Genomic DNA, 13,787 nt, shown 5'->3' with positions numbered 1-13,787 from the left:
TCTGTTGGGGATGTTGCTCAGGGCTGTCAGTGGGGATGAGCTGGGAGGGTGACCTTGGAGAGTATCCGGGGGTGACTCTGGGGCATTTCCCCCTTCCCTTCCAGTTCTCATCCACATGAGCATGGGCTTCATGATCGTGGCCCTCATCCTGTGTCTACTCCTCCTCCTGGCCACGGGCTTCTCCTTCCGGCCAGTGTTCCGCCAAGTCGGGGTGAGTGTGCTGGGCCTCTCACTCTCTTCCTGTTTCCCCCTCTTTCTTTCCGCCCCCTCCTGGCATCTTTGTGTGTGTGTTTGCGCGCGCGCCCTTGTCATGGAGGGTGGGAGAGGATGTCTCTCTTTTCTCTTTCTGGGGGCCTCGGGGTCCCTGTCCAGCCTCGTGTCCATCTCTGGCCCCACCCCAGTGCAGGGCTCCTGGTTGTCCTCAGCCTGACGCTCTTTGTAGCCAACTGCGAGACGCTCCAACCGAGGCCACAGGTATCCTACCTGGTGACCACCTACCTGTGCTGGGGCGCCGGCGCCTTGACGCTGTGGGCCGGTGAGGGCGGGGCCTCGGGAGGAAGGGGCGGGGTCTCGGCAGGGGGCGGCACCCGGGGAGAATACCAGGCAGGGCTTCTGGCCAGATTGGGGCGGACCCCCGGGGAGGTCAGCCTCGAGGGAGAGGGCGGGGCCTAGGGCGGGGCCTAGGGCGGGGTTCGGAGTCCAGCAGCCCATCTGGCCCCCACCCCCAGGAACCCTGAGCTACTTAAACTACGTGGGCATGTGGGGCAAAAGGGGGCCCTCCACGGAGCTGCGGGTGAGCCGCCGCCGGTGCGTCTCGCAGCAGAGCACCCTGAAGTCCGAGTCCGAACAGCAGCAGTCAGACCCGGACTCCAAGAGCACCGAGGAAGAGCCCACGTCACTTCCCCCCCAAGAACCCCCGTCTAAGCCTCTCTAAGCAATTGCACCCGAGCTTCTCAGGACACTGACGCCTAACCGCCGCCAGGTGCCGGGCCCACCCATTTCATCTTGGCCACGCGCCCGAGATTAGACTTCCCTGGAGGTCCCACGCCCTAAGAACCCTCCGAGAACAGGTGGCAAAGCCCCACCCCTCGAGCCAGGGCCCTCCCTTTGCGGCTCTGTTCCCGCCCAGAGTCCTCCCCCTGCCCCCACCCCGGAAGTCCAACACCGCCCCCTCCAGTTCCGCCCTCCGCCCGTGCTGAGTGGCCTGTTGGTGTGGCCCCGCCCCCGAGCCCAGCTAGGCCCCGCCCCCAGGCGTCCAGCCCTCGCTGGCCGTGGCCCGAAGCCGCACTTCATCATAGGAGTTCCTACCCCTCCGAGGGCCAGCACCGCCCCAGGATGTCCAGTCTTGCCCGGGGCCGACACGACACTGCCCAGCATTTGATGTAGCCCCGCTCCTCGGCGGAACAGACCCCGCCCCAGGGAGGCGTGGCTTGCAATTACACCCCCCGCCCCTCCCTGGCTTCCCTGCCACAATAAAACGTGGGCCCTATCTCTCTGAGTCCGAGCCTCCGTTCCGTGCTCTCCCCCAGGGCAGAGTGGGGCTCAGAGTTCTTGCCTTGTCCTTTGGGGTCTGAGCCTTTCTCTGCCTCTTTGTCCACACCTGCCTCTGACCCTTCCTTTCCCCCCTGATCATAACTGCACATCTCCCGCCGAGAGAGACCGGGAGGGCTGGGGAGGCTCTAGTCTGGGCCGGATGGGTCCCGAGTTCCCAGGTGTCTAGCGTCTGGAAGGGCAAATGACACCAGGAGTTGATGCATATTCGATTTTACTGGGGGTAAGGGACAGGGCGGGGGCATTCAGGGGTTGTCAGCCATGGTCTTCTTGATCCAATCCACATACAAAATCACTTTGGTGTAGACGGAGGGCTTATTGGGGGCACCACACGGGATGTGGCCCCATGACGTGATTCCCTGAAACATACCCTCGCAGATCAGCGGGCCCCCTGAGTCACCCTACAGCACAAGGGGGAGGGGGAGAGTGTGAGAGAGGTTAGCTGGGCCTGGGGGGCTCCAGCACTTGGACCTGGGTGCACAGATCCAGACAGCGACTCCCCATCTCTGGGGAAAGAGACAATTGTCTCCAGAGTCCCCTCCCAGAAGAACATCAGCGGGGATTCCAACAGAGGGGACAGTGGCTTGAGTCCTGCCAATGGGGATGGGACCTCAGGGTCCAGTTTCTTCCCCGGGGTTGGGGGGGGAGGGAGGATCCAGGAGGAGGATGGTTCCTGCAGACAGATCAGTGGGGAGGAGGAGCGGGACCCATCTATAGGACACTCCCGCCCTCAGGGCTCGTCTCAGATGTCACCTCTCCGGAGAAGCTTTCTCTGACCGGAGAGTAAGCATGTGTTAGAGGAACAGGCGAATTAGGATGTGCAGGAGGGAGATACCCAGGATGCCGGGATGGGGATACAGGAAGGAAAGGGGGCAGAGGGCTACAGCTGCGAAGCTATGGAGACAGGTGCCTGCTTAGCTCTGAACCCCAGTCCAGAACCTGAGTCCCCTCCCCCAGCACTGCAAGGCTCCGGGGGACAGACTGGCTCACCACGCAGGTGTCCTTGCCGCCCTCCAGGTGTCCAGCACACAGCATGAACTCTGTCACCTTCTGGGGGTGGGCACTGGCACACATCTCATTGGGCAGGACAGTAAGGTCCACACACTGGAGGTCATCTGGGTAAGTGACTACGGGCCAGGGAGAAACACGGCTGTGGCCAGACCCCACCCCCTCAGCCCTCCTCCCCCAGACTCCGGAGTCCAGGTCCCCAGCCCCCTCCTCCCTTACACCCAGGTGCCTGGGCTCCAGGCTGCAGGGTGTGGCCCTGGCATACACTTATCTGGTTCGATGCTGCCCCAGCCAGAGGCATAGCAGGTGCTCTCCAGCTGGGGTTCCTCGGTGGGCAGCTCCAGGACCTGCACGTCCTCTGTGATCTGGACGGGCTCCTCCAGGCGGAGCAGCATGAGGTCATGGCTGTAGTCCTCCCCTGGGGGGAGGGTGTCGTTCTTCAGGAGGCTCAGGTCGAAATTGGGGTGTGGAAAGTCCTTACTGACATGGGCAAACTGGGCTGTGTCTTCGTCCTCAAACAGGTTGTGGCGACCCAGCCAGAGCTGGTAATTGCTGGTGAAGGAGAAGATGGAGACGATGAGAATGAGAGAGGAGGTAGAAAGGGAGGGCGTGAGGAAGGGTCCAAAATGAGAAAGAGAAACAAGAAGGGGGGGGGGGAGAGGGAGAGAGAGAGAGAGACCGAGGAAAGATACAGAGTCACAGAAAACAAAGAGACTGCGAGTAAATAGATGAAAGAATGTGACAATGTCACAGACAGAGACAGACTGAAATGGAGTCAAAGAAGAGCTTGGAACAGTAGAGAGGATGGGAAAGATGGAGGGGAGACGGTGCGATAGAGGGAGCACATAGTGGGCAGGAGGAGGAAGAGACAGAGACCGTGAGGAACAGACTAAAGAAAGAGGAAAAGAGGGAAAGGACAGAGCGAGGCAGGAGAGTGAGAAACGGACCAGGTGAGGAAGGGAGGAGGAAGGAAGAAGAGAGAATGAGAAATAGAGACAGAGGAGGCAAAGGGGTGAGAGAGTGAGAGAGAAAACGGAGGAGCACGGGAGGGGGGGGAGGGGAGGGGAGGGGGCGGGGCGACCAGCTCAGCCGCAGCTGGGGCTGCGGGGCTGGTTCCCCAGCAGGCGGGTGACCTGGCCCCCAGCCCAAGGTCGGCGTCCCCTTCCTGCCCCAGCTCCCTCTCTCCTCTTCTCCTTCCTCCTTCCCTCCACTGCCCCCACTAGACCTTCTCTGTGTCCCCCTGGAGTGGATGATTGGCGTGGAGGGAGGGGCTGCCCAGGGATGGATAATCTCTTCCATTTCTCTGGGGTGGAGGTGCGCTCAGTAGTGATGGGAGAGGGAGTGAGGCAGAGACCCAGAGAGAGACAGAGAGACAGGGCAGAGAGTTGGAGGATGAGACATAGGTGACAGAGATGGCAGCAGAGACTTGAGATAGGCAGAGACAGGGAGAGACACAGAGAAATGGAGACAGAAGAGAGAGGGAGAGAGAGACCAATCATAGTCACACAGAGAGACCCACAGCAGAACCAGTTACTGAGACACACACAGAGATAGGACAGAGGCAGACAGAAAGAGAGACAACAGGACTGACCCAAGAGACCCAGGCAACCATGGAGAGGGCTTCCCTGGGGTCCTCCAGTCCCAGCCCTGCCCCTCTCCTTGTGACCCTGGACCACAACCTTCCCTCTCTGCCTCAGGTCCCCCAGCCTCCCCTGAGGTTATCCGAGGGGACAGTGCTGGCTGCTTGATCCTGTGTGTGCCCCCCTCTCCAGATCCCCTGCCCCTACTCACTCACTCCTGCAGTGAGCAGCTGTGAGCACCCACTGGGGGTCCACCAGGACACCGCCACACTGGAAGCTGCTGAAACGGTACAGAGCCACCTGCCAGGGCTGGGAATGCTTCTTACACTCGTGGCCTCCTATGATCCGGGACTGGATAAGGGGCACTGCACCTGTGGATGGGGGTGCTGGGTCAGGTCGGGTGGAGTTAGCAATGGGGCTAAGAGACGGGGCTAGGAGAGGGAGCTGAGCTGTGTGATTGGAGGTTCATGGGGGTAGAGGACCAGAGCTGGGGGTCTGAACATGGGCCAGGGGTGTTGGGAAGGGCCTGGAATTCTGGAGCCATCCCTGGGATTGTGGGGTGGTGGCTGGTCCTGGGTGTGGAGAATAGGCTGAGTGCAGAGCTGACCCCCGGGATTAGGGTAGGGAACAACAAGACAGCATCTGGAGCAGGCATCTGGTGAGGGGGTTGGGTGATTTGGGTTCTTGGACTGCGGGACAGGAGGCTATGGGTTCTGAGAGGGGAAACCAAGGATAAAGGCACCAAGAGACGAGGTCAGAGGCTGCAGGAGGAAGGATTTGGAGGATTAAGGGGCTCTCAGGCTGATGAAATGGTTAGGGCTTGGGTTGAGCTTTTGGGCTTCTGGAAAGAACGCAGATTTGGGCAATTAGGTTAGAGGGGCCAAGAAGAGCATCTGGGGAACTTGGGGGTTCCTGGAATGGAGCTGGGAGATTTGAGAGAATTTGGGGTTCCAGATCAAAGAATGAATGAAAGGATTAGGCTGGGAAAGGGGGTCCTGTGATGTAGCAATGGCATTCTAACAAGAGTGAGGGCCCCGGGACCAGGTTGGGGTCAGACTGGGAGGGAGCTCAGGAGAAGGGAGAGCGGAATAACAGTCATTCTGGGATCGGGTGATTCTCATGGGGTTGGGGTTCATGGGCTGAGGCTACTGGAGGGATCTGGGGTTTTCTTGGGAGCAGTGCCAGGACAGGAATGGAGGAGGAGGCATATCAGGGGCCAAACAGCTGTGGGAACACAGAGAGAACTCACTTGATGTGGGGTTTTAGAATCAGATGTTGGGGTACCTAGGGCAGGACGGCTGGGCTGGGAAGGTACGTGTTGGGATCCTGGTGGGCGGGTTCCCAGAAAACCAGAGCTGCGCAGGAGGGATTCCGGTTGGTAAAGGGCTGGAACTTGGGGAAGGATGGAAATTCTCCAAGGAAAGGAGCATGTGATTGTGGGTTCTGGATATTTTTCCTGGGGGGAAAAGGCTGGGGTTGCGGGATGTGGGGTTCTGGAGCAAAGAGATGAGGAAGAGACATTTGCAGAACCCACCCCCGATACCAGATGGGAGGCCTACTTAGTCACAGACCAGAAAGTCTGTTTTTGAAGAAGTATAGGTGTCTAGTGAAATTTGGGGTCCTGGGGGGATGGCGGGGGACCAGATGTCAGGACTGAAGGAGCTAGTTGAGAGCTGACAGCTGGATGGGGAAAATCACCAGGGTGTGGTAGGATTTGGGGCCTCAAGAGCCGGACCACTGGGCCATAGAGAACTAGGGATAGGAGGGGGTGATTAGGGTCCCAGCATCTGATGGGACTGGGGGGGCTCCGTGGAAGAGACAGACAGAGATGGCCCAGGATCTGCCCCTTTAGTAAGGTGGGTGGGGGCAGGGATCTGAGAGGGGAAGAGGAGAAAAGTCTGGTTATTCCCGAGGGAGCAGGGACCTAGTGCAAGCAAGGTGACACTGAGGAGGGGCCAGGTTGGATTTTAGGGTGGGGCTGGGAGAGATAAGAGAGAGCCTGGTGTCCTGGTCTGGGCTAGACGGGGTCGCAGGGGTGCAAGCTGCGGTGCCATGTGGGAGGGGAGGGACTCATGGAGCGGGGCCGGGGGGGCAGCATGAGAACCGGGGCCCGACCGCCCTCCCACATCTTTCCCACTGTCTCACCAGTCCCTGCCAGGGACAGGGCAAGGCACAGAACCGGGAAGCACATGATGACAGAGGTGTCCAGGGGCAGGCAGGCTGTGAGCTTGGAGCTGGGGAGCCCTCCCCGAGGAGCCTTTTATAGCCCTCATCCCCCCAGGGCCCCACCCCTGCCCTGCTGGCACCCAGATGCTGGCCAAGGCCCTGCCCCTGCTTCCTGGGGGCCGGACAACCCTCTCCCATCCCCAGCGCTTGTGGAAGGGGCGGGAGAGCCAGCAGCTGTTGTTCTGCAGGCCCTCGGTCGCACTGGAAGCCTTCCTGGGGCCTGAAGCCAGACAGGGCAGGGCCTGGAGCTCCTGGGACCTTGCTCTTGGGGACAGAGCCAGCGAGGGGAGGTGGAGGTGGGGCAAGAGGAAGCAGAAACAGCAAGGTGGGAGAACCATTGACCTCCAACACAAAACCCCATATACCTTAACCCCACGTAAGGCTATGTACCCCCAAGACCCAATATACCCTCAAATACCAGCAGTGGGGCTCTGATTCCTTTCTCCCTGCACCACTTCTAGCCAAAGATACCAGCTTCTCAGCTTCTAGAACCCCCTGAAATGTAAGCCTTTGCTTTCAGAATGCCCTGACTCTTGCACTCCTAGATTTGGGATCCAGGCCCCTAAATCTACTCTTCCTTTCATAATACAATCTTAGGCACCTCCCCTCACCAAATCCTAGCATCCCCAGATGCAGGAATATGAAGTTTCAATGGTTCCCAGGGTAAATTTCCTAGCATTTCAAAATCTAATGCCCCCCCAAACAATGTTGGGACCTAATACCTACCTCCTCCTTGTTCCCCAAATCTGGATGCTCAAGGTCATGTCCTCCAAAGTCCCAAAGATCCTGGACTCCTGCCTTGCAGGGTCAAGAGATCATCTCTGCAAATTCCAATCCACCCTCCCCTCCATAAACTATTTAGGTCTTAGGAGCCAGGTTCCTGTGCCTTGACGTTCAGTGACCTTGAAACATCACATTTTTGGGGTCAGGAACTAGATTCCTGCAGCCTCAATGATAAACCCAATCCATTTCTAAGGTTCCCAACCCATTCTCTTGGCTCTTCAGTAAAATCAAAGCAGCTCATGGGGGCCCAACCTCTGCTGTAGGTCAGGAACCTGCCTAAGGAAAAGAGAGTTTTTGCCTTTTTGCCATGGCTACCAGGAAGCCTAGAACTAAATCTTGAAGAAAATGAAGTCATTCTTGAGCATCTAGTGTGTGCTGCGTTCTTTCACTGGGGTCCAGAAATACAGAGTATTTTCTCAGTGCCAGGCACTATTCAAATCAGTTCATATGAATCACCTCATTTAATCCTCACAGCAACCCTCTGAGGAAAGCAATATGAGATGGGGGAAACCCAGGCTGACTGAGGTTGGGTCTTTTGCTCAAGATCAAATAGCTGATCCTAGGTGCTGAATGAACGTCAGGGCAGTGGGTGAAAAGGAACAGTATATAGTGGCTGTGAGTTCCCCACCCAGTCTGTGGCCCCCATTTCCCTTCATCCCCAGAAGTAAGTTGCAGAAACTTCCACAGAGAAACTTGCATCAGTGTTTTCTGTTATTCTGGTATCAAACAGGTGACCTGGAGCACCAGCTCTGGTCTCAGATGGGCAAGTCCTTGGCTAACCTCTGGGTCTTGGACAGGGTCTTGGGGGATGGCCCAGTTCTGTTCCAGGTCAAGATGGGGCTGCTGGCCAGCCATGGGGGCTTCTGTGTAGTCAGGGACACAGGTGGTAGGTCAGAATAGTCAGTTCCTCTTCATGGTTTCCTTGATCCACTCCAAGTAGCTGCAGACCTTGGTATAGACACTGGGCTTGGTGGTTGTGTCGCAGGGGACATCACCCCAGGACACAATGCCCTGCAGGACATCCCCACAGACCAGGGGTCCCCCGAAGTCACCCTGTAGGGAGAAGGGGAAGATTGAGTGGGAACCTTCTGGATCCAGTGCCCCCATCCCCATCCTAAACACCATTCAGAATCTCAATCAAAACCCAATCCAACCCCACCCCAGGCCAACCCACCCCAACTCAACTCAATACAACCCAGTTTAATCTAAATCAATCCATCCTCACCTCAACCCAACACAGCTCAATACAACCCACATCCAATCCCACCTTCCCACAACCACAACCCAACCTGACCCCCACATCTTTCCTATTCAGAATCTAACCTAACCGAGGCCCATTCTCATTCCAACACAACCCAGCCCCGATCGTCATGTCTCTTGCCCCCCAAACAAAATTTACCCCCATCCCCAGTTCAACCCTGACATATTTCCCATCTGAGATCAAACCAAACTCATATCCATTCTCAACGCCAGCCCATGCCGTCCCAAACCTCATTGCCTCCCCAAACACAACCCAAACCCATTGCCTCTCTAACCCCAACTCCAACCTCACCCCCATTCTAACTGCCCTTCCTCCTCCATCCCCAAAAACGCTCCTTAACATCTTCTCTGGCCCAAAGCAAGCAAAACCCTGCCCCATTCCAACTCCCAGACCTGTTCCCCTCTCTTCCCCCTCCTTCCATGGCTCCCTGTCAGCTCTGGCCTCACGGGAGTCCGTGCCTCTGCCCTCCACGCCCGCACACACCGTGGTGTTCACCAGGCGCCCTGCATAGTCCTTGTTACAAGATGTGGTCCAGATAATGCTGATGTTGGCCCAATGCAATGTATCTGGGAGTCTCACTGGGGAGGACAGTAGAGTCGGAGCGATTCCATAACATTTCAGGCCCTCGTTCCCTCCGCCCAAGAGCCCTGGACAATACGGTCCTCGAGCCCTGACATCCAGTTCCATGTTTCCACGCACCTTGTGACACGGGGCTCCCTGTGGCCCCAGGCTTGTTGTCGGACACCAAGCCCCAGCCAGACACCACACAGGCTTCGCTGGGCTGGGGGCAGCGCGTGGGCAGCGGGACCCGGGGCACTTTAGTAGAGACGCGCGCGGGCCGGGTTAGACGCAGTAACGGGATATCATGACGGTGGCTCTGCGCTTCGTAACGCGCCTGTGGGACAGTGAGAGAAACAGCCCGCAGTTGCTCCGGGCCATCGCGCTGGCGCAGCTCTCACGGAGCTGTGCGGGCGAGTGGTTAGCCGTAAGCGGGGTGCGGAGCAGACAGAAAGATCAAAGAGTGGGCAACTTTGGGTCCCCTGACCCTTTGGGAATCTGGAGATCCCATCAGCCTTTCCGCAAGGCCCCCGAAGCCAATAGTTTCAGCCTCTGCCTCTCAGAGACCAAGGTGCCAAAGTCATGCGCACACCTGGAACTCAGTCCCCAGGCTCCGGCTCTTTTCCTCAGAATCCGTGATTCTCAGATCCCTAGACCCTCCCGCCACGCCCCCTCAGGACCCCAAGCCTTCATACCGAGATTGGCAATGGGCTGCAGAGAGCACCCAGCGCGGGGAGATGAGGGAACCACCGCAGTTACAGCGTCCATGCTCGAAGAGGGCCACCTGCCATGGCTGGGAGTGGGGCTCACACTTATCACCCCTCAGCACCTTGTCACTGTCGTCCTGGGCCACTGACAGAGGAGACAGAGGAAGACCCCCTAGGACAGGGTCCTTTCCCTTGCACCCTACGCCTTCCTTGTACCCTGTCCTCACTACACATTTTCCACCTGTGGCCTTTCCCCAACTTCTTAAGATGTCCCTGCTGTTGATTTTTAAGCACCGCCTTCTCTCTAGCTTTTACAACCGCTGCTTGTTTTCTCCAGAACTGTCCCTCTGCCCTCGGCCCCCACTCGTTTGCTACAGGACTCCGGGAGAGAGAGGACAGGGAGAGGACCAGAGGGCAGGAAGTCCTCTGGGATTGGGAGTAGAGACAAGGACAGTGGATACAGGTCTGGACAGATGGTCACTTGGAACCAGCCATTCAAGGTCACCGAGCTGTCACAGACACCAAAAGGGTGTGGCCACTCGATCTGTGTGGCACACATTCTTGGCTCCAGAGTCTGGACATCTCAGCCAAATGCAGTATCTTACAAGGACACAGATGTAGCCACAAAAGGTCATGGGCAAACATAAAGGCACAACCAGTCTTCCAAACTTAGGAACTGATATGGACAGCACTTTCAGCTGAAATTCATTTGCATGTACATGGGTTGCAGCTTCAAGAATCACAGCACAGGGCTTCCCTGGTGGCGCAGTGGTTGGGAGTCTGCCTGCCAATGCAGGGGACACGGGTTCGAGCCCTGGTCTGGGAAGATCCCACATGCCGCAGAGCAACTGGGCCCGTGAGCCACAACTACTGAGCCTGCGCGTCTGGAGCCCGTGCTCCGCAACAAGAGAGGCCGCGATAGTGAGAGGCCCGCGCACCGCAATGAAGAGTGGCCCCCGCTTGCCACAACTAGAGAAAGCCCTCGCACAGAAACGAAGACCCAACACAGCCAAAAATAAATTAAAAAAAAAAAAAAAAAAAGAATCACAGCACAGAACTTCATATGTGTATGTGAATAAGGATAGTTAAGGCATGAGCATGTGTGTGTATATGTGTGCACACACACGCATTCACAGACACAGGTTTGGACATAGAAGCTCAGACCTAAATTTACAGTCTCCAGTGTGGATCTGCATATACTAGGCCACAGACTTGCAGACTTGCACACGGGGTCTGAACAACAAGGTGAGGTCCTTAATAAGGGTACACAGGGAGAGACACCGATACACACTCAGGTCCCAAAAGACTTGTCACCAACATGGGTCTATAGTGTAGTGGTTAAATCTGAAGTGATAGAGTAAAAAATCCTGGATCCAAACATATTATCTGTGAGACTTTGAGCAAACGGACTTTTCTGTGCCTCTATTTCCTCATCTGTATAATGGGATTGTTGTAAGAATTAAATGCGAAAGAGAGCAAGAGAGAGAGAGAGTGAGAGAGTGTGTGTATGATGTCTGGCATATTGTAACTGCTTTAAAAATATTAGCTATTTTAAACAAAGAGCATATAGATTTATTTATGTAGACATATGTGTGGATGTTCAGGTTGTGGACACAAATTTAGCCAAAGTAAGCCAGACGTACGTGCAGACCCAGATAAAGATTGTCAAGGTCAAAACTGTTATTCATTCCCAAGTCACTTTGTGGAGATTCAAAGTTATAAAACCGACCCAGAGGGCCAGAGCTCAGATGTGGACCCACTAGATCAGACCCAGGGAAACATGGGACACAAAGGTGGCATTCAAGGTCAAAGACACATTGCTCAAGACACAGGCAGCCAGGTCAGGACATACTTATCCATCTCTAGATCAGCCCCCAAGTCACTCACTTGGTGTTCAGGGTCACTAATTGAGTTTCACAGTTGGGGACCTGGTTCTGACATGTGGGCAGGATGTAGACACAAAGGACTTTGCACACACACACGCCCCTTACCCACACTGCACCATGCACGAGGACATGCACAGGGATGCGTCAAGATCATAGGACATGACCCCCTACACTGGGCAATGTGGATATGTCCCCTCAAGGTCACAGCCAGGCACACAGACACCCGCACTGGGGCAAGATTTGCACAGCCACTCCAAATGCCCACACTCTACCTGCCAAGGTCAGGAACTGGGCCAAGGGCCCTGGCAAGGCGGGGGGAATGCGGATGTGGTGGACAAGGGGCTTAACAAGGGAAGGGTGGGGTCGTCCTACAGAGAAGGACAGAGGGCACGGGTTGAACAGCTGGGCACTGAGGCCGCCCTTGGCCAGTCCAAGCTGGAGGAGGGCGGAGGCCCTAGCTGGGTGCAGCGGGCAGGTGGGGGGCAGGGAGGAGAGAGCACAGAGAGAGCCTGAAGGGAGGCTGGCAGCAGGGGGGAGGTCTGAGGGGCCCCCAGAAGTGACGGTCATGCGGGGGAGGGGGGCGGTTAATAAAAGTCCACCTTCAACTTCTCCAGGGTAGAGGTATCAGGTTACAGTTAATTTCTCCACGGGTCGTGGCTGAACATAGTCTGGAGCTCTCCTGCCACCTGGGGTCACCTTGACCTAGTGGCTGCCCCTCTCTGAGCCACAGAGGACGAGATGAGTGCTGGGCGCTCTGCCTGGAATATACCAAGTGCCCAGCAAGGCTAACACACCTTGACGGGGCGGTACCCCGGGCCGGGACCACATTTAATCCTCACAACAACCCTGTGAGGGAGCATCTGTTGTTATCTCCATGGTACAGTTAGGGAACCTGAGTCACAGAGACGTTAAGTAACTAGAAAGTGGCAGAGGCAGGATTTGAACCCAGAGTCTGTGTTCTTGAGCTTCCCAGCATGTATTTAATGCTTAGTATAAGCTTTACCTACATCGTGCTATTGAGCCCTTACCATTATTGTTGCAGGTAGGTGCTGTCTTCTAAAGAAGGCGCTTAAGGACCAGAAAGGTGAAGTAATTTCCTCAAGGTCACACAGCAAGGAAGGGGCAGCCCCAGAACTCGAACTCAGGTCTGTGTCACCCAAGGGCCATGTTCATTGTCATGGAGACTCCAGAGCAGCCCCAGGCCCCTGACAGCTCTTGGGGTAGGGTGAGGACCCAGGGGTGTCAGCATGTGGCGGGGGTGGGTGTGGGGGAAGGATCCTCAGATGGTCCCCAAGTGAGGGAGGCGCTGGCAGACTGCAGGACCCAGATAGGCTGGGGGGATTAGGTGGTACTACACTCCCACAGACCCGGACCTGACCTGGGCCCACCTCACCTGCACATGTCAGCAGGAAGGAGAAGGTGAGGAGAAGCCACGTTGCGAAGGAGGGACCAGGGCTCTGCTGATATATGGGGAGGGGAGAGAGCGAGCGGGTGTGAGGTTGGACCCTCCTGCCCCCACCTGGATCCCTCCAGACACAAACTCATCCCACCTGCTCTTAAGAACCCCCTTTTCACCATCCTTGTTCCCCACCCCAACCTGCTCTTCCTCCCGGGCTCCCCATCTCCCAAGGGTCTGCTGTTTCTCCAGGCACTGGGACAGACTCCCAGGTACACCCACAGCCTGGCAGAGCCCAACACCATCCACTTATCCCAGAGCTTTGGCTCAGGATACATGCTTTCCCCAAACCCCATACCAGCCTCCTATCCGGCCTCTTGGGTCCTCCTCTCTAAGCCCGTCCCTCCACTCAAGTCCCACTCCCCTCACAGCCTGTACCCCTACCTGGCTCTACAGGACCCCCCTACACCCGGAGCTGACCAGGTCCCTTTTCCACTCACAGCTCTCGCAGACCCCTGGCACCCCCAGGATAAAGTCCCGGTCCCCCAGCCTCACTTGCGAGGCCATGAGTGGCTTCTCCCCTTCTAGCCCCTCCGGCCGGGTCTCTCCTGACCTTGCTCGTCTAGGCTATTTCTTCCCATTTTCCTTCTTGCAATTTCATGCCTCCACACTTCTGTTCAGGCTGTTCCTCCTCCCAGGTATCCCGGTCCCTTCAAGGTCCACTTCCTCCTGGAGGCCTCTTCTGACCTCCCTGAGTCAGTGGTGTCTGCTTCCCCTTCCAGACCAAGAACTCCCTGAAGGCAAGCCTAACCTGACTGGACTCTGGACCCC

At 56.8% G+C, this 13,787-nt stretch overlaps 2 protein-coding genes across 2 annotated transcripts; both read right to left on the bottom strand.

Moving 5' to 3' along the window:
- Nucleotides 1–1,756: 1,756 nt before the first annotated feature.
- KLK1 (kallikrein 1) lies at nt 1,757–6,372 on the bottom strand. Its single transcript, XM_036833503.1, has 5 exons — nt 6,285–6,372; nt 4,351–4,510; nt 2,825–3,111; nt 2,542–2,678; nt 1,757–1,952 (listed from the first exon to the last, which is right to left on the bottom strand). The coding sequence occupies exons 1-5, from the start codon at nt 6,328–6,330 to the stop codon at nt 1,797–1,799; spliced, it is 786 nt and encodes a 261-aa protein (XP_036689398.1). The 5' UTR covers nt 6,331–6,372; the 3' UTR covers nt 1,757–1,796.
- Nucleotides 6,373–7,866: 1,494 nt separating this feature from the next.
- KLK15 (kallikrein related peptidase 15) lies at nt 7,867–13,523 on the bottom strand. Its single transcript, XM_036834044.1, has 7 exons — nt 13,437–13,523; nt 12,949–13,020; nt 9,663–9,811; nt 9,369–9,372; nt 9,109–9,304; nt 8,851–8,987; nt 7,867–8,201 (listed from the first exon to the last, which is right to left on the bottom strand). Exons 1-7 carry the CDS (start codon nt 13,521–13,523, stop codon nt 8,049–8,051), a joined length of 798 nt encoding a protein of 265 aa, XP_036689939.1. The 3' UTR covers nt 7,867–8,048.
- Nucleotides 13,524–13,787: the final 264 nt, after the last annotated feature.

Source organism: Balaenoptera musculus, chromosome 19 (genome assembly GCF_009873245.2).
Source record: "Balaenoptera musculus isolate JJ_BM4_2016_0621 chromosome 19, mBalMus1.pri.v3, whole genome shotgun sequence".
Taxonomy (NCBI): domain Eukaryota; kingdom Metazoa; phylum Chordata; class Mammalia; order Artiodactyla; family Balaenopteridae; genus Balaenoptera; species Balaenoptera musculus.
This window is presented reverse-complemented; position numbering and strand designations above follow the sequence as displayed.